At 35.1% G+C, this 20,741-nt stretch overlaps 2 protein-coding genes and 1 long non-coding RNA gene across 6 annotated transcripts in view; 1 reads left to right on the forward strand and 2 right to left on the reverse strand.

The window, feature by feature from the left end:
• Positions 1-20,741, forward strand: part of LOC127836523 (beta-adrenergic receptor kinase 2-like) — a 417,424-nt gene that overhangs the window by 298,981 nt on the left and 97,702 nt on the right. The window lies entirely within an intron of this gene.
• LOC127836688 (TLC domain-containing protein 3A-like) lies at positions 10,759-20,673 on the reverse strand. 2 transcript variants are annotated; one of them, XM_052363383.1, is made up of 5 exons: positions 20,427-20,673; positions 16,241-16,327; positions 15,768-15,975; positions 14,925-15,020; positions 10,759-14,660 (listed from the first exon to the last, which is right to left on the reverse strand). In XM_052363383.1, exons 1-5 carry the CDS (start codon positions 20,555-20,557, stop codon positions 14,385-14,387), a joined length of 798 nt encoding a protein of 265 aa, XP_052219343.1. In that variant the 5' UTR covers positions 20,558-20,673; the 3' UTR covers positions 10,759-14,384. The 2 variants fall into 2 exon arrangements, with proteins under 2 accessions (XP_052219343.1, XP_052219352.1); XM_052363392.1 differs by having other exon boundaries at positions 20,416-20,562.
• LOC127836853 (uncharacterized) lies at positions 16,336-17,395 on the reverse strand. Of its 2 annotated transcripts, none has more exons than XR_008028953.1 (3): positions 17,100-17,395; positions 16,770-16,941; positions 16,336-16,618 (listed from the first exon to the last, which is right to left on the reverse strand). It is a non-coding gene; the product is annotated as an uncharacterized LOC127836853 (long non-coding RNA). The 2 variants fall into 2 exon arrangements; XR_008028954.1 differs by having other exon boundaries at positions 16,770-16,921; positions 17,074-17,395.

Genomic DNA, 20,741 nt, shown 5'->3' on the forward strand with positions numbered 1-20,741 from the left:
CGCTGCATGTCTCAGCATTTGACAACATAAACGGCTACTCCCTGCAACAACAATTGAGATGCTTCCAATGGGTAATATCCAGCGAGCGTTTTAATAACCAGTAATGCATTTATCAGAACTGTTCAGTAACAAAAGCAGTACTAAATAAAATATCTTGATGTCCACAATGTTAACAGTTAACATGTCAATGTACTTCCCTCTAGGCAACATACCTTACACTAGTATATTTACGGTAGGTTGCATTTGCCTTGATGATGATACATACGAACCACTTGAGATTAATATGATTTAAACAAGCCACATTCGTAAAACCGAATTACGATAGACAAATACATAGAGGATATTTGTTGGATCCGGTGGATTATCGATTTTAATTCGCGAGTGATCATAGAAAATAATATTTTCACGAGTGGCGCAGCCACGAGTAAAAATATATGTTTTCTTTGATCACGAGTGAATTAAAGTCGATAATCCACCGAATCCAACAAATTTTTTTTTATTTAATGCATTTTTCACAGTTTATATACATTGTTCAAGAGTTTAACTAACGAATTTTGCTGGGATAATGACGTCATTTCGTCAAAAAAATGACGTCATTTCACAGTAAACAATGAAAATTATCGATAATTCTCACTGATAATTTTCACTGTTTGAAACAGTGAAATTATCAGTTTTAATTCACTGATATTTCTCTATAAACCACCGGAAAGCATTTAATAAATAAGCTTTGCGTTGGTTGTGACGTTACGTGTATGCACAGTAGGATATTGAGCTCACCTGCGTACAACTACGGGTGGTTAGCGTGTGGCTATGATATTAATTGGTAAAAACATCATTTGAAATTAAAAATATTCAGATTATAACAAAAAAATCAATTTCTCTGAAGAAAAAATCACTTTCAAATATACATAATGATATAACAAAGTATTCAGCTCAAAATAATCCGAAAACAGGGTGCATCTCTTCGAACAGCCATTTCTTCACCAACTGTGCAGAGATTCCTACGAACTTGATCTTATTAAACGCAGAATTAAATTTTCTTTCTGGAAATATACATATAGTTCTTTTTTTTACAAATGCTGTGTCAAATTCTAAGAAATGATCTTCTCGTCATCGATCTGAAGGTCGATCATATATAACGGAAGGAAGGACGGGAAGGAGGGGGGTATAACGGAAGAAGGAAGGGAGGGAGTGAGGGAGGAGGCAGGGTGGGAGGGAGGAAGGACAGAAGGAATGAAGTACGGAAGGAATAAAGGACAGACGGAAGGAAGGACGGACGGAAGGAATGAAGGAAGGAAGGACAGGAAGGAAGGAAAGTGAGGAAAAGGAATGGAATCTTCTGAAGGAATTAACTGCTTCCTTTCTTTAGGAGGAATTCGTTTCCTTCCTTCAGGAGGAATGAATTAATCCCCGTACTTGCAGGAAGGAAGAAACTCCGTCTTTGAAGCTGTCGAAGGGAGATGCCTCTCGTGGATTTCTTCCTTTCCGTCCGTCTTCCTCCTTCCTTCCTCCGCTTTCGCTTCCGTCCCTCCGACTCCTTTTCCTTAGAAGGAAGGAAGGAAAGAAGGAAGGAAGGAAGGAAGGAAGGAAGGAGGGACGGAGGAAGGGAGGGAGGGAAAGAGGTAGAGAAGGAAGGACAGAGACAAACAGACAGACATTTGATTTGACTCTCTAAATGTATATCGTCAATATTACATGTGGTATGGTTTGATCGGATACTCAACGAATCCGTAATAAATAAACACAGTGTTATCAGTTCCGACCTTTTGGCTGATTGCAGCAATTTTATATACTTAATCAAAGCGCTGAAGGCACTGAAGTGGTTCGCTATTGCATAATTTAAGACGCATTTTTTTTCGAAATTTACAAGATTTATCCACGCATCATCAAATAAAACTGTGCCCCAGCCAGAAAAATCCCCAACCACCATGGGGATTGAACCCGGACACTCTCGGTTCCAAATCAGGCAGACACTCTACCGCGACGCTATAAAAATCAAAGTACTGACAGTACTGATGTGACGATAAATAGGATTGATATAAAAGCATCTATTTAAGTTTATCTACATCACCACAATTGTGTATGTGGGTACGAAAATTTTGGGTATGAAAAAAATGGGTACAAAAATTTTGGGTACACAAATTATGCCAAAAAAATTGGTACGAAAAAAGATTTGGTTACGAAAAAAGTTTGGGTAGGAAAAACAAATGGGTACGAAAAAAAATTGGGTACGAGCAAAAATTTTGGGTACGAAAAAAAATTGGGTACGAAAAAAATTGGGTTCGAAAAATGTAGGGTACGAAAAACAAATTGGGGGTACGGGGAAGTAGCACCCGTTGGGAATTTGACCCATTCAGCAAAACTGGGTGGCCGGTTACATTCTCGATCAAATATAACAAGAAATATCTTTAAAAAGATATTCGACGTGTATTTTCTGTACCACTTATCTTAAAAAAAAGTTATGTTACAGTAAAATGTTTGTGGGTTATGACTTTACGTTTCAACATATAAATTCAAAACTTGACATGCTCTTTAATTACACCATTCTCTTTAATTTTACATGTATATCATACCAAACTTTATATTTCGTCGTTTCCTTTCCTAAGTTAATGATGCTATGTGTACGGACGTGATTTCACAATCCCATGTGCATAAACATATAACTTTTATCTTTTGATTATTGTTTTTTTCTCTAATTCAATAAGCTTAGCGAGTTTGTTCGTTGAGTACGGCAATTATTTCATGATGATTCCCGAAAGTAGGTATGAGCACATAGTCGTAAGAGCACTTGAATACGTAATTCGCCCATGAACACATGGTAAGGTTAACTAAATCTCCGCGATATGACCTAATATGTGTTTAAAACAGCAAAAAATATCCAACAACGAATGAATTATCAAACATAGTATGTGCACTGATGTGGCTCTGTAATTTCTGTTTGAAAAGTTTATAAAATATACAACATGAGAAAGCACGCATAAGAGCGAGTTTCACAGATGTCATGTGTGTGTGTGTGTGTGTGTGTGTGTGTGTGTGTGTGTGTGTGTGTGTGTGTGTATCAGAGTTTATTGACAGGTCCTACTGGCCGCTTCACGAGGTCTTTGCAGCCCGACCTGCCCCTGTGACCTTTCAGGGAAGAAAGTTTAATTTAGAGTCAAAGTAGGTCAAATTTACCTCGGCTTCCCGGGTATTCGCCAAAGATATAATTTAAATCCAAATAAATCAGTGCACGGTGGCCAATGAGACCGTAATGTGCACTGGTAGATAGACAATCTCAAGACAAATTCATGTCTGAACGCAGCACCGCCAAGGACTGCAGCACACAGCTCCGCCTTTATGGCCCTACTTGTCGTCAGCGGCCGTCGTCTTCATCCCCGAGACAGTTTCCCTATTGCGTTGAGCGTACTGAGTACCGCTGTCCCGGGGTCCCTCTCTAAAGCCACCCCCTCGATGTTCATGGGTTGACCCCCGCGCAGTGCACAGACCCAGGTCCGTCCCGTATGTCCTCCACACTGGTGGTCTCGCCGTCCCCAGCCCTCTTCAGACGGGACCTCTGGCAGGTCCGGGCCGGCGAACTCTCGACGATAAACAGCGGGTGACAAGTCCGCTGCATCTTGAAGAAGACAGCAAAACCAGCAGTGTAGAAGACGTCCGGCTCGAAGATGACGGACTCAACTGGATTAGCAGAGCCACCCGCAGAAGTTCCCTTCTATAAGAAAACGTGTACAAGTGAGAAAATCTTCTGCGGATGACTCTCGCCTCGGTCGCGACGCGCACACTCCAGCTGCTGACCGAGTCACAGATGTCATATGGCTATTATGCTATTTATATACCATAGTCGCTACAACGTTTACAAATGGCAGGTTCGAAATAATTCGTTTTCTTAACACTCATGATCGCGTTGAAAGTTAATTATACACGTTTTAATTCGCAATGTATTTACTGAATCACGACAAATGTCAAATACAATACAGAAAATGCATAGTTGTTTCATTGATCTATAAACATATAATGGATTGCATATAACTGATTTAAAATTAACGTTTTCAAACTATTATTAAATCTTTTCCCCAGAATATGCTGTCCTATTTATAGCTGAGCTTTCTATACCTTTATCAATGATAATCAGCGAGGTATGCCGATTAGAAAAATCGAGCTATCTCAATCGGACTGGCTCGGTCTTTTACATAGGTCGCCATTGTGAATAATTTTTTCATGGTATAATAACTTAGACGAGCTGTTTCGCAGCATCGTCAATTAACTCATATAGCAAGGCAGTATAAGTTTTCCTTATACCTAACCCTACTACAAAACATATTCCAAATCCATGCATTTTATGAAAAGCCGCAAGAAAAGGTGTACACTGTAGTGATATTTTCCATAACAAAAAGCTGTATATACTTAAAACTAATTAAGATTAGGAATACGGTTGCAGATAATTAACTCACCATACAAAGTGTCAGCGACTTGTAATTGTATATAATGCTATTTGCGGAAAGCTATATCTGGTTTGGAGAATTAATAAAAACAAATCAGGTACTCTTATTTTCATTCAGGTCGTCCTTCAAAGGGACATTTTCACAGATTTTGGCATGCATTGAAGTTTTTCATTAAATGCTTTAAGTTTATAAATGTTAACATTGGAACTAAATAGCTCCAGTAAAAAAATAATATGCTTAAAGAAATGAAAAAAGTTATCATCAACTGGGCTCTACCTTTATATTTTATATAAGCAATCCTCGAAATGTCCCAAAATAAAACGATAACAACAAAGCTCTACAAATAATTCGATTGTTTTGTGTTTGTTACGCTTTACAATTTTCAGATTTTTTAATCGTCAAAAGATGCATATCATGGATATTTTCGAGCATGGTAAATATTAAGTACTACTGTTATCTCGCAACTAGTTTCATCATACTACAGCGAAATTGTGAGAGTCGAAAACTTTTTTTCGTTCCCGAAAGCATGTGAGTTTGGTAGGTGGTAAACATACCGTATAGGTGGGGTAACCTACAGGTACTCTGACCCCCATGCCCAAAGATGCAATAAATATATAGCTTACTTGTGAAGTCATGTGACCAGTCACTAAAATGCACAAAACAATCTGCCTTGCATTCGTTTGGTAAGAAAATAGTTATTTTCTTGTTCAAATATGGATTAATAGGTTAAAATATGCAAATTAGTTAATATTCGTATGTGCTTAATTTTCGTACTGTTCATCTTATTCAACAAATATAGCTTACGTATTAAGTTATTCTTTATAAACAGACACGTGATTTCTTAAAAAAAATGTGTTGTTTTTATGCCCAAAAATATGCAAGTAATATTTATATGTGCTTATGTTTCCAATTGTGATAATCTTGTTAAAAAGTATGCACTTTTTACGCGGAATGTTGTGACAATATCGTGTTTATCCACTGGCATATTTTAGGTGTCTATTCAATGTTACACTGCAACGAAAGATATACTAGTCAATACACTTACGAGCCAAATTTTTAATTGTTCATCTAATTGATTCTTATTTAACTAATATAGATTACTCATTAAGAAATTGTAGGCGCAATAATCGAAAAAAGCCATGTTTCTTGCATATTTTGGTGTAGAAAAAAAGTGATTTTCTTGTTAAAATAAGCATTTTTGGCCGTAAAATATGCAAGTCAATTTTCTTATGTGCTGAATTTTTCAACTGTTCATCTTTTTCAACGAAAATATATTTTTGATCATTTTAATATAATTTTTCACAAGCATGCATGTTAAGGTTAAAAGAAATGCATACGTTTGGGTCAATTTGGGTTATTTGGGTGTTTTTTGTTAAAATGGAAATTTAGGCTATAAAATATGCAAATTAATATTCTTATGTGATAAATTGTCCATCTTGTTCATTTTGTTCAACAGATACAGCTTACTTATAATGTTACTGTTTTCAAACCAGCATGCAAAAGACGTGAAGCAATGATTCTTGCCAACTGTTGATATGAATATACCGATAGTTATTCTCTTGCGCAAATGTCGGTATTATTGCCATGAATTATGCGAGCAATTATTCTTATGTGCTTCATTTTCTTACTGTTTATCTTTTTAACAAGTAAATCTTACTTATTATGTCAATTTATGTACACAGGCACTAAAATGTTAAAAGCAATATTTCTTGCAAAATTTTAGGTTATAAATAATTATTTTCTTGCCCAAATGTGCATTTTTTGCTGTAAAATATGCAAGTCAAGCTAAAAAGGTGCTAAACGGTTAAAATTACCCAAAATAAAGCTAAGTTATCATGCTGTTAATATACAGGCACTCAAAGGTTATAAGCCATTTTTCTTGCATATTTTCAGTTCAATAATTCTTGTTAAAGTGTGTAATTTGTGGCCATTAAATGTGCAAGTTTGTCCATAAAATATGCCAGTCAAGATTTCTGTGTGCTTAACTTACCAACTGTTCATCTTTTAAACAAATTTAGCTCATTTATAATGTTATTTATAGCTCTGTAATTGCAGAAAAAATCAATATTTCGTGTATACTTTAGTTAAGAACATAATTAGATGAGCTAGAATAAGTTCTTGTTCAAATGTGTATTTTAAAGGGGCCTTTTCACAGAGTTTGGCATGTAGTGAAGTTTGTCATGAAATGCTTTATATTGATAAATGTAAACATTGGATCTAATCCGCTTATCCGCTTACACATGTTATCAATTTGTCTCTTATACAGGGTGTGATTCCAGAGGAGTTAAAATCTGCTAGGTTTATTCCTATTTTTAAGAAAGATGATAAAAAACAGCTGTTGGCAATTATCGCCCAGTTTCTATTTTAAGCATTGTTTCCAAGGTCTTTGAGAGGGTTGTTTATGACCAGATAGAGTCCTATTTCAAAGCCAAAAAGTTGTTTTATAAATTTAAGTCGGGTTTTTGGCATGGCTTTTCAACTGATACATGTCTTATCCATCTGACGGACTACATAAGGTTGCAAATGGATAAAGGTCACCTTATTGGTATGGTACTTTTAGATCTTCAAAAGGCATTTGATACAGTGGACCTGAAACTTAGTGCAGCTGGCCTTGGTGATGATATCTTGAAGTGGTTTAGGAGGTCATATCTTTCTGATAGACAGCAGCGTGTTGATATCTCAGGCACCTATTCATCAACTGCTGGTATTTCTTGCGGGTTTCCACAAGGGTCAATCCTAGGCCCTGTTCTGTTTTTAATATATGTAAATGACATGTCAGCTGTGGTAAAAAACATGCTGTTATTATATGCAGATGATTCAGGAATTTTAGTTTCAGGTAAAGGTAAGTCTGACATTCAACGTGCCCTTAAAGAAGATTTGCGTCTTGTTAGTCAATGGCTAGTTGATAATAAATTATCACTACAATAAGATAAGACTGAGTCAATCTTATTTAGGTCTAAACCTAGACGTGGCCAAATTCATCCTTTGATATAACCTGTAATGGCACTGTGATTAATCCAACTTCGTCGGTTAAATATCTTTGAGCTAACATAGATCAATCTCTGTCTTTTGATACAATGGCTCGGTCTGTTTTGCAGAAGGCTAATGCCCGGTTGAAATACTTGTATCGTAAAAAGGACTTCCTTACCCAACATACCAAGAAACACCTTATTATGTCCTTAATTCAAAGTCACTTTGATTATTGCTGTTCAATAGGTACCCCGGTCTAACTCAGTTGCTTAAACACAAGCTACAGGTTACTCAAAATAAGCTAATTAGATTTGTTCTTAATCTTGACGCCAGGTCACAGGTTGATCCAAAACACTTCCGCTCTCTTAATCGGTTACCTGTCAGCAAACGTATTGACCAGATTATCCTTTGTCGTGTTTTCAAGGTTAAAAATGGTTTAGCTCCTGTTTATATGGAATTGTCGTTTATCCCCAGGATTCTGCACATTCATATAAGACAAGGTCATGTAGTAGGGGCGCTTTTGCAATTCCAAAGGTCAAAGGTTTTGGTTCCAATTCCTTCTGCTCTCTTGATTGCTCCTTGTGGAACAGCCTACCAGCTGACATATCCAGTATAAGAAGGTTACCTTCATTCAAAATAGCAGTTAAAAAGTACCTGAAGAACAGTTTAGTTTTCTCATTGTTATATCATTATTTTCTATGTATCATTAAAGTTTCGGTATTGGAATATTTTAATCAGTTCATCTAGATCTAGTCATTTGATGATTTTTTTATAATTGCTGAAATTGTGATATTGTTTTTATCAGCTTTCCTTTAATTGATATTAAATTATTTTTATTAGGTTTTAAGGACATTGGGTAATGTGCAAGTTTGTGTTATAATTTAATGTATTTTCTAGCTTTTTTGAAACCCATAAATGTATTTATAGTCTATTCCCAACTGTGATTACAAAATGCCAAATTTAGATTTGTACTGTGATAATAAAATTAGGCCATATATCTGTGATATCATTCCATTTAACAATGTGTACTTATATGAACTTTATTATAAGGTTAATGTTTATAAGCTACTTTTTGTTAGTAAAAAGCTCTCTATGTCATGCCACCAGCACAAAAGGAACACAATGGAAATAAGAGCTGCTCTTTTTTGTGTTATCCTTGGTGTTGGTGTGCATGTCATGGTAAATTTATTCTCATGTGTTCTACGATTCTGTATTATACATGTTGTTTTAAATGTCCATGTATGTGTATTCCATGCCGAAATAAATCAATCAATCAATCACTAAAAGCTCCAGTAAAAAATCAAGAAAAAAATATTTAAAAAAAGAAAAAAGTAACCCTCGATATGGCTCGAATCACTGACCCCTGGAGTTCTGCAGTAAAAAGATACCACTTAGACCACTCGGCCATCTGTGTTCATAGAATGACGGATTATTTTATACTTTATATAAGCAATCCTCGTAGTTTCACAAAATATAACGACAACAGAACTCTCCAAATTATTCAAACGTTTCGCATTGCAAGGCTTTATGATTTTCATGTTTTTAAACCGTCAAAATAGGCATATAATGGCTATTTTAGAGCATGGTAAATGTTCAGTATTAATGTTTCCTCACAAATGTCATAACTTAAACGAAAATTTGCAAATCTGAAACAACTTTTTTCAATTTTGTCAATTTACCAAAACATGAAAAGGCCCCCTTCAGCCGTAATATATGCAAGTCAAGCTTCTTGTATGCCTAATTTATTGAACGTGTACAGCTTAGCCTTAATGAAATTAATGTCCATCATGTAGCAAAGGAATCAATACTATGTTTCTTGCAATATTAAGGTTAGAAAGGTCATTTGTATTTAATATTATATTTGTCGTCTACACATATTACAGGGCCTATCACGATGTTCTCAACCGTTGTAACGGACATTATATGACACCTTGTATCATCGTAAAAACTTACGTTTAACCGTTAAATCATGATGACATTTATGCAATCAACACCATGGCTTAAATACGGAAGCGTATATGGTACACCCCAATAATATGATCATGCCGGATTAGTTTATATCGACTAACTGTGAAATAACATAGTATGTCGTCATAGTTTTGTAGGGGTTTACATCTTCATTTTACTCATAACGACATTAAGTTAAAATCTTAACGTAAATGTTTCCGGCTCTTCCCGAAACAATATTTGGTCGACGTGATCTAAGTCGACAAATCCACATAATCTTAATGGCGTCATGCTCTTGTGAAAATGACTTGCCATCATAGTTGTAGTCGACACGATGAGTTATTTTTTACGCCATGACCCATTTTTCATATCATGCCGTCATAGAATATGGTGCACCCCAATAATAGGGTCACGTCGGATTAGTTTATATAGACTTATTGTGAAATTACATGGTATGCCGTCATAGTTTTGTAGGTTTTTCCCTCTTAATTTTACTAGCCATAACGACATTACGTTAAATTCTCGACGTAAATGTTTCCGGCTTTTCCAGAAAAAAATATTTGGTCGACGTGATCTAAATCGACAAAAAACAACAACATAATTTTTGGCGTCATGCTTTTGTGAAAATGACTTGCCATAATAGTTTTAGTCGACATGATGAGTTATTTTTTACGCCATGACACCTTTTTGATATCATGCCGTCATAGAATGTTGGCAACATCACAGCATCGGGGTATGCCATATACGCTTCCATACTTAAGAGGCTGACATTATATCATGATCATAAGGTTGATAATCATCACTTTTGATACAGTAATTGATATTTACATATCATTAGTTAACACTTAGTAATAAAGTTGTCGAACACGCTGTTAAGATTGTAGCGATTGTTGCAAACATAAAACAAATGCAATTGCATAAAAGAACAAATAACACTAACTTGACTAAATGTATTCGACTGCTTTATTCGTTATTAACGAGTTGTCAAATGCCAGCTATTGCCATGAAACTGTGTTATACGAGTGGCAAAGCACGTCTGCATATCTGCGGTAAACTTAGGTCCGTTAATTTGTATTTTGGGAATGCAATATTCGCATATTCTGTCTGCATCATCCATTATTCCATACTGAAGACATCAAGAGTGGTATGTTAAATTATGATGTTAAAAAAAATATTATACTACAGAGGTTAGCTACTTGAAATATTAAAGAACTGAACACTGGTTTCAATCATCACGATTTGGTTTGAAATACATTTTGTTTTGTAAAATGTCTGCTGGATAAGAACCATTACCCGTGCTGCCAAACTATATCATATAGCTTTCTAACGTGTTAAACCAAGAGCTGTCAGAGGACAGCGCGCTCGACTATTCGAGTGCTTGACAGTATAACGTAAGCCATCATGCGGTAATTGTTCAATTTATGTTCAATTTATTCAATAAGGTCAAGGTAACAGTCAAGGTTACAGTTCATGTATATTTTCCACAATCTATTGAACATTTGTAAAGACATAAAACAAACTAATAAGATTTTATTTAAAGTTTGATAGCAATAGCTTGGGTGGGAAGTTTGGACGGTCCTTCAAAAATAAAGTAAATAAATATTTGTTGTTTTTTAACCATGTTTCAAAGAAAAAAATATTCTTTTTGTGTTGGGTGGGGGTGAGAGGGGGGTTTAATGTGGGTGTGGTCATTTATTAGACGATCTTTAAAAATAAAAATAAAGGAAAAATAATTTATTATTTATTTTTATTTTTTTTGGGGGGGGGGGGTAGGGGGTTGAGATTGGGTATAATGTGGGGTGTGGTCATTTATTGGATGATCTTTCAAAAATAAAAAAGGGGAAAAAATCATATATAATAGTCGAGCTAAAAAGCACTAATTAATACAAAACAGGCGTTCACACAACTGACTTTACAACCTTTATTGTAAGGTTGAAACATTAGTGAGGTATTTAATAGTGCACCAAATGTGACCATTATATACAGAAACAGTGATTCTTATCAATTGTTAACACAATTACTTTTGAACAAATCATAAAATATGTAAAGAACTACAAGATGTTATACATTCGCGACTAACGATATTGGAAATGGTGCAAACAATAGACAGGGTACAGGATCCTCTGGGTTTACAGTAGTTTCAACATGGGCTGGACAGAATGCTAACATACCGTTCAAAACTTCACTTTGCCAATATCCCAAGTTATAGGAACACGTTTGCGAAAATCTTAAGTGCATAAAATAAAGTTTTTTTCTTGCAGTTTGTGCTGATTTATGACAATTTAATAATACATCATTGAATACGTCTGAAATCGGTGCCAAAAATTGACGTTGCGTGCATCCTAACCATCTACATACATGCGGTAAAGATGAAAATTTTGGCTAAGAACACAGGCTTATTAAATATAGCAATTCTAATGTATTTCACATTGCCATAAGCAGCATACAAATCTGTTATGCACTACTTAAAATTTTTAAGAAAAAATGTTTAAAAAAGTTATTTGAAAAAGGCTGCACTTACCGGTGTGTTTACATCCATTAACGTTTAATAGTAAACCCCACAAAGTTACTTGATCCTGCACCTAATATGTAGACATACACATGTATGAGGCAATATAAACAAAGACAAAAACATGTACGTATGAAATTTTTTACGATTCATCAAAAAACGATGTGGTATATTGTGCATTTCTAACATATAAATGTACAATATTATTATTTCTAAAACCATTATCACAGAATGCAGGAGGACAATTAAAAGGCACAAAAAGACAAACAAAATTTCAAAATTTGACTTATTCGTAAACACTCGCATATCAATTAATCGGGACAAGTCAATGCAATACCGATAGTAGCGGAACTAAGTACACGAATTGAAACAATGGAACAATTCAAAGACAAGGGACAAAATTGTCACAAAACCAGGTTTTCATTGTGAAAAAAAATCTGATAAAGGGAGACAACTCAAACTGAACTTTTTAAATGAACAAACAAAATTAACACCCTTTGTAAGTTTGTTTTAAAATAAATCTATTTTTAGTCGTGGCGACCTTGACATTGGAGATATTGACGTGATTCTTTTGTGCAACACACCGTCCCATGATGGTGAACAAATGTGCCAAATGATTTTAAAATATCATAATGAATGACATAGTTATAGCCCAGACAAGCTCATTTATGGCTATTTTTTACCTTTGAACTCAAAGTGTGACCTTGACCTTGGAGATATCGACGTAATTATTTCGCGCGACACACCGTCCAATGATGGTGAACAAATGTGCCAAATGATTTTAAAATCTGACAATGAACGACATAGTTATGGCTCGGACAAGCTCATTTATGGCCATTTTTTACCTTTGAACTCAAAGTGTGACCTTGACCTTGGAGATATAGACGTAATTATTTCGCGCGACACACTGTCCAATGATGGTGAACAAATGTGCCAAATGATTTTAAAATCTGACAATGAACGACATAGTTATGGCCCGGACAAGCTTGTTCCGCCAGCCCGCCAGCCAGCCCGCCAGCCAGCCAGCCAGCCAGCCCGCCCGCATTCGCCAATCTAATAACCAGTTTTTTCCTTCGGAAAACCTGGTTAAAAAACAAATAAAACGACATTTTTTGGTTTATTCATTGCTCATACAGACTTAATTGTTAAAAACAAGAAAAATCTTAATTTACTTGTTTTGTTTTGCAATTCCAGTTATTAATTTCTCATTTGAATCGCACTCTGGAAAAGTGTCTTTATACAAGCGTCGTGCCAGATTAGCCTGAGCAAAATAATATACAGGCCAATCAGGGATGACTCTTTCCGCCTAAACTATATTGTCCTTTGTAAAAAAACTTTATTTCAACGAAAAATCCATAAAGTGTCGTCTTGTATTTTGAATATAAGTTGAGTTTAAGTAACGAGTTTTAAGTATAAAGTTTTAAGTGTAGAGTTTAACGTATAAAGTTTTAAGTATATAGTTTTAAGTATAGAGTTTAAGTATAGAGTTTTATGTATAGAGTTTTAAGTATAGAGCTTTTAGTATAGAGTTTTAAGTAAAGTTTTAACTTTTAAGTATAGTTTTAAGTATAGAGGTTTATGTTAAGAGTTTTAAGTATATAGTTTTTTATCTTAACGAGAGAAAGAAACAGATTTTCAAATGGTGTATGCTTTTTTGCATTATATCTACTAAATTAGAAATATGAACAAAGCATAATAATTACTAAATGTAAAGAAACAAAATACAACTAAGTTATTTTGACAGAAAAACAACATGTCAAATATGTGCAATCAACGCTTAAAAGTTTATTTCACTAACAACACAGTTTTATACTAATGAAAAAAATGAACATATAAACTTATAAAAAAAGTTATTAACAATTGATTGAAATGTATAGGAAACAACATATATCAGCAGGTGACCTGGAACTAAAAGTTTGATTGATTGGATATCACTTTTAAAAGTTTAAGTAAATTTCATACTCATTCAAATCAATACATTTGCGATAATACTTGGCATAAAAATCTATAGGCTGTAGGCAAATCAATAAGGTATTGGAACAATGAAGACAAATATACAATATGAATTGTTACATACTATGTTAAACTTTGGAATAATAAGACAAACAGCAGGGTAATTATTATGTTATCTATTTTGACCATTTTTGTTTGAAACATATAACTTTGCATCATGAATATTACAAAAAGTGTTCTAAGATTTGACCTTTTAATTATGTTTTTAATAGATCATTAACTGGTGGGCAGAGTCTAACATTAAGTTTATCATGCAAAATGTAGTATGCAGTATATTAAATATTTTGTACCACTATGTACAAATGTATGAAGCAAAAAAATGTTTAAGTCTTTTAAAAATTTTCAAAACGTTAACAGTGAAAACTTAACTACATTCCTTGTGTTTATATATTATATAAGCAAGAAAATCAATATGTACAATTAAAAAAAGAATATGCTTAATTGTGTATTACTCAAAATTTATATTTAATTTTTAAGAAACAACTAACAAAAATCTACAATTTGATTCATCTGCCTTTGCTTTTAAGCACAAAGATCTTGTAGAAGAATTTGACAGCTCCATGTACCATGATGTAGAGGAAATATACCTGAACAACCAAAAAAACGAGGCAGCCAGCGTTGCATTTCAATGGTATATGGAATGGCACGCTACTCAATGGAATTCCAGAGAAATCACTGTATTTCCAGTACAGGAATGGGAATATGCAAACACGTACAATGAAAAACACCACTATCATCATAACCCCAGTAAAGATGTAGGCCGCAGTGTGTTTTTGATTAAGCTGTAATGTAATATAAGTAGGAATGTGAATTGTAAGCTTTGAATTATTTCTCAATTATTCTGAACTTTGCAGTAATAATACAGTAGCAAAAATATGACATCATTTTGAAAAAAGTTCTATTTCAAGATTCTTAAACACATTTTGTATAGAAAAAGTAACAGAACAAATTTACAAAAGAGGCACATCTACTCTCAAATTGTTAATAATAATGAATATTTAAATCAAAACGAAAATGTAAAGACCATTTGTTCAAAAATTACTTACTTGAGCAAGCACAAATCGAAGGGAGATAAATGGTACAGCTGCCTCACACATGTAAAACAGGCCCACAAAGTAGTCTCCCTTATCATTGCGCAAAAACTGCAAAACAATAAAAATTCACTTTCATATGAACTAAAACTAAAAGGCATAAAACTCAACACAAACTGGAAACTTAACCAATTTGAACAAAATCGAAGATTAAACAAGAGCACCTCATAACGGGTGCCACGCTCGGCTGCGGGTGCAGTTATGAATAAATGAAAGATTGACAGAAATTGTTTGTTTTTTGTTTGTTTTTTAGAAGTCACAGTGACCTTGACCTTTGACCTAGTGACCCAAAAATGGGTGTGGCATGTAAAACTCATCAAGGTGCAGCTACATATTTAGTTTCAAAGTTGTAGATTGAAGCACTTTGATTTTAGAGCCAATGTTCAAAACCTTGAGAAAATGTTAAGGTTTAAGCACAAAGCGGACGACACGACACGACGAGCTGGTTATGGCAATACCTTGGGTGTTCTCCGAAAACAGCCGAGCTAAAAATTAATAACAGATTGTCATAAAAATTTGCTTCTTTATACCATGTAATAAATGCAATAAAAGTACAATGCTGAACTTTTTAATAATAAAATAAATCTTTGTTATTAGGCCTTCTCCTTGTGCTGGAATACTTGTTAAATGTAAAAAAAATATATAAATATACAAGAGATATACAAACATGTTAATAAATTTGAAAGTTATTTATTAAGATTTTTTTCCAAAGGTGGAGAGGGCAAAAACATGTAAATTGCATACACTTAACTAATACATAAATTGGTATACAAAGTAATTACATGTCTTCTAGCTTACCATTATTATTGGAAAGAATATAAATGGAAGCACTATATGGTGAACAAGCATAGCAATATTCTTCCTAATAAAATGTATCCTCCTGGAATGCCGACTTTTGCTTTGTAAAACCTCTTCATTGATGTAATAGTGAGTGTTGTAGATTGCCCAGATATCATAAAGAAAATATGGCAGCCCAAAGCAAGCATATGACTTTGTTATAGGCGAACTGAAAATATAAATCGCATCAACAGCATTAAACACTAGATGTAGCAAATAAGCACATACAATTTAACTTCAACTAACTTTGTGTCAAGATTACAACACTAATTTCAGTACTGATTAATTGTAGTTATAATAAAAAAACATAAATTTCAAAAATTTTGATTTATTTTTGTGTAAACATAATCATCCATGTAAACCACTTTTTAAAACCAAGTACACCACAAATTTATTTAAAGTACTGAACTATGTTATCACGTCAAGCTTCTTACATATCTGCCATGATATTTTGATTGCATCTCTGTGTAATAAGATATCCAGCAAATGTGGCCAATATAGCTTGAACACTGCTCACACATCTAAAAATGTAACAATAGTTATTTGGAAATGTTTAACAATAAACAATATTAACAGGAATACATTTACTAAGAAAATATAAAAACAAGATGTGTTTGAGGAACACAATGTCCCCTATATATGACCTTGACCTTGTGAAGGATGACCTTGACCTTGTGAAAGATGACCTTGACCTTTCACCACTCAAAATGTGCAGCTCCATGAGATACACATGCATGCCAAATATCAAGTTGCTATCTTCAATATTGCAAAAGTATTCATAAAATAAGCGATTTGGGCCACATATATTTGACCTCTGACCTTGAAGGATGACCTTGACCATGACCATTCACCACTCAAAATGTGCAGCTCCATGAGATACACATGCATGCCAAATATGAAGTTGCTATCTCAATAATGCAAAAGTATTCATAAAATAAGCAATTTGGGCCACATAAATTTGACCTCTGACCTTGAAGGATGACCTTGACCTTGACCTTTCAACACTCAAAATGTGCAGCTCCATAAGATACACATGCATGCCAAATATCAAGTTGCTATCTTCAATATTGCAAAAGTATTCATAAAATAAGCGATTTGGGCCACATATATTTGACCTCTGACCTTGAAGGATGACCTTGACCTTTACCTTTCAACACTCAAAATGTGCAGCTCCATAAGATACACATGCATGCCAAATATCAAGTTGCTATCTTTAATAATGCAAAAGTATTAATAAAATGAGCGATTTTGGCCACATATATTTGACCTCTGACCTTGAAGGATGACCTTGACCTTGACCTTTCAACACTCAAAATGTGCAGCTTCATAAGATACACATGCATGCCAAATATGAAGTTGCTATTTTCAATATAGCAAAAGTTATTGCAAAATGTTAAAGTTGGCGCAAACAGACCAACAGACAGACCAACAGACAGGGCAAAAACAATATGTCCCCCACTACTATAGTGGGGGACATAAAAAAGTAATATACTCTCAACAGTCAACAACACTTCAGTAACTTTTAAAGCTTTATCATTTAATGAGGTGTTTATTGCAATTTTAGAATTGTTATAGTACATAATTGTACATTAGGGTCATTTGATTACATACAGGCAGCTCTTATGACTACACAAATGACTAACTACATAAATGGTTCAATAATTATAAGCAGGTTTAAAAATAACATGCAACTTCAATGATTGCATGCAGGTTCAATGATAACATGCACCTTCGCTGGTTCTATGATTGCATGCAGATTAATGAATGCATGCAGGTTCAATTATTGCATGCTGGTTTAATGAGATTTTTTTTTAAATTTCATGCTGGTTTGATGATTAAATACAGGTAAAATAATTATAATGAGGTTAAATTATTAGATACATGAGGATGCTATGATCTCAGACAGGTCAATTAATTAAATTCATAATTTTAAGTTCAACTAAATGGCGGGGCAGAGGCCGACACATTTCCCCACGCCGCGTGTTTTACCCAGGGGGCTCCCCATGGTTAGTTATGGGGCCATGCATAGTTGAGATTGACCATATTGTCATAAGAGAGGTTCAGCATTGATTTGAAGCAAATCGGTGTAGAAATAAAGAAGTTAATGTAAAATAACATAAAAAGTGATTGAAAATCTCTGAACTGGCCCCTTCCCAACCCCCATAACTTTCGACTCACTGGTCCAATCGAAATTCCAAATGGTGTACTGTCGCACATATGCTCATAGCTACCATGTGTTACTGTAATTTTCAAGGTTCTTGTGTTAATAGTGTAGGAGGAGATAGTCGCCAGGACGGACTGACAGATGGCGGAGATAACCACAATATTTAACTAGAAATGGCGCGGCAGAGGCCGACGCGTATCCCCACGCCGAATGTTTGACCTAGGTGTGCCCCAGGGTTGGTAATGGGGCCATGCATAGCTGAGATTGACCGTATTGTCATAAGAGAAGTTCAGTATCAATTTGAAGTGAATCGGTGTAGAAATGAAGAAATTATAGTAAAAGGCAATTTTGGGCGGGTGTGGTCTATGTGGGCGGGGCCCCAGGGTTGGTAATGGGGCCATGCATAGTTGAGATTGACCGTATTGTCATAAGAGAGGTTCAGTATCAATTTGAAGTGAATCGGTGTAGAAATGAAGAAATTATAGTAAAAGGCAATTTTGGGTGGGTGTGGTCTATGTGGGCAGGGCACCCCAGGGTTGGTAATGGGGCCATGCATAGTTGAGATTGACTGTATTGTCATAAGAGAAGTTCAATATCAATTTGAATTATAGTAAAGGCAATTTTGGGTGGGTGTTGTCTATGTGGGCGGGGCCCCAGGGTTGGTTATGGGGCCATGCATAGTTGAGATTGACCCTAATGTCATAAGAGAAGTTCAGTATCAATTTGAAGTGAATCCGTGTAGAAATGAAAAAATTATAGTAAGTGGAATTTTTTGGTGGGTGTGGCCTATGTGGGCGGGCGCCCCAGGGTTGGGATTGGGGCCATGCATAGTTGAGATTGACCCTAATGTCATAACAAAAGTTCAGTATCAATTTGAAGTGAATCCGTGTAGAAATGAAGAAGTTATAGTAAAAGGCAATTTTGGGTGGGTGTGACATATGTGGGCAGGGCGCCCCAGGGTTGGTAATTGTGCCATGCATAGTTGAGATTGACCGTAGGGTCATAAGAGAAGTTCAGTATCAATTTGAAGTGAATCGGTGTAGAAATGAAGAAATTATAGTAAAAGGCAATTTTGGGCGGGTGTGACATATGTGGGCAGGGCGCCCCAGGGTTGGTAATGGGGCCATGCATAGTTGAGATTGACCGTATTGTCATAAGAGAGGTTCAGTATCAATTTGAAGTGAATCGGTGTAGAAATGAAGAAATTATAGTAAAAGGCAATTTGGGGTGGGTGTGGTCTATGTGGGCGGGGCGCCCCAGGGTTGGTAATGGGGCCATGCATAGTTGAGATTGACTGTATTGTCATAAGAGAAGTTCAATATCAATTTGAATTATAGTAAAGGCAATTTTGGGTGGGTGTGGTCTATGTGGGCGGGGCCCCAGGGTTGGTTATGGGGCCATGCATAGTTGAGATTGACCCTAATGTCATAAGAGAAGTTCAGTATCAATTTGAAGTGAATCCGTGTAGAAATGAAAAAATTATAGTAAATGGAATTTTTTGGTGGGTGTGGCCTATGTGGGCGGGCGCCCCAGGGTTGGGATTGGGGCCATGCATAGTTGAGATTGACCCTAATGTCATAACAAAAGTTCAGTATCAATTTGAAGTGAATCCGTGTAGAAATGAAAAAATTATAGTAAATGGAAATTTTTGGTGGGTGTGGCCTATGCGGGCGGGGCGCCCCAGGGTTGGGAATGGGGCCATGCATGGTTGAGATTGACCGTATTGACATAAGAGAGGTCCAGTATCAATTTGAAGTGAATCGGTGTAGAAATAAAGAAGTAAATGTAAAATAACCTAAAAAAATGAGTGATAATTTCTGACGCGGCCCCACCCCAACCGCTATAACTTTTGACCCAGGGGTCAGATCAAAATTCCAAATAGTGCAGGGTCGCACATATGCTCATAGCTACCATGTGTGTAAGTTTCAAGGTTCTAGTGCTTTTAGTGTAGGAGGAGATAGTGGCCAGGACGGACGGACAGACAGACGGACGGATGGCGGAGATAACCACAATATCCCCACCTTTTTTTCAAAAAGCGTGGGGATAAAAAGCCTGGGGATAAATATTAGCTATTATACTAACAAAACAAAGAATAACATTGAGGTTCAATGGCAATTATAACAGGAAGGTTTAACTTTTAGCAGTTATGTGCATTTAGGTTAGTCCAAATTTTTGACGCTCTTAAATATTAAGCTCCTTTTTATATGGGTAAGAATTTAGCCCATATAAAACGTATCTCTAAATTCTTTGCGCGTCTTATAAATGAGACTACATTTAGGTACATGTACAATAACAGTTCCACACACTTAATGCAAGTTAAATGATTACATACTGGTCTTATTATTGCATACATAACCAATTTGTACATTGAAGCCCAAAGATGCAAAAGAAAGATTTTAATTAAGTTAAAAATCAATGAAATATAAAAAATAATCAAAATCTCACATAATTCATACTTTTCCGTGATTAAATATCGATCAGCGAGATTTAAAAATTTGGAGTATTTAACATCAAGAAAACGACTTAAGACTGTATAAACAGCCGGAAAAAATAAAGCCCCGAAAAGTAGCAACACCCAGCCTTCCATTTCTCATTTGTCTGTTTATATTTTTCAGATTTTATAAAACAAACAATTCTCAGTAACACCGTCTTCTTCATTTTCAATGTTTTTGTTTGGATGTTTTACTATGACACTAAGTATAATATATAAATGTAGTGTAAGGTAATTAATTTTGATTACTACATAGACAATTCATACTGTAAACGTATTT

This window comes from Dreissena polymorpha, chromosome 1 (genome assembly GCF_020536995.1).
Source record: "Dreissena polymorpha isolate Duluth1 chromosome 1, UMN_Dpol_1.0, whole genome shotgun sequence".
NCBI lineage: Eukaryota > Metazoa > Mollusca > Bivalvia > Myida > Dreissenidae > Dreissena > Dreissena polymorpha.

What these genes read in the sequence shown, in the direction of transcription:
- LOC127836688 (XM_052363383.1), bottom strand. Translation starts at nt 20,557, where the DNA reads ATGGAAGGCTGGGTGTTGCTACTTTTCGGGGCTTTATTTTTTCCGGCT. An exon ending in CGATATTTAATCACGGAAAA is followed by an intron (nt 16,328 to 20,426) that starts GTATGAATTATG and finishes TTACATTTTTAG; the next exon opens with ATGTGTGAGCAGTGTTCAAG. An exon ending in CAAAATATCATGGCAGATAT is followed by an intron (nt 15,976 to 16,240) that starts GTAAGAAGCTTG and finishes TTATATTTTCAG; the next exon opens with TTCGCCTATAACAAAGTCAT.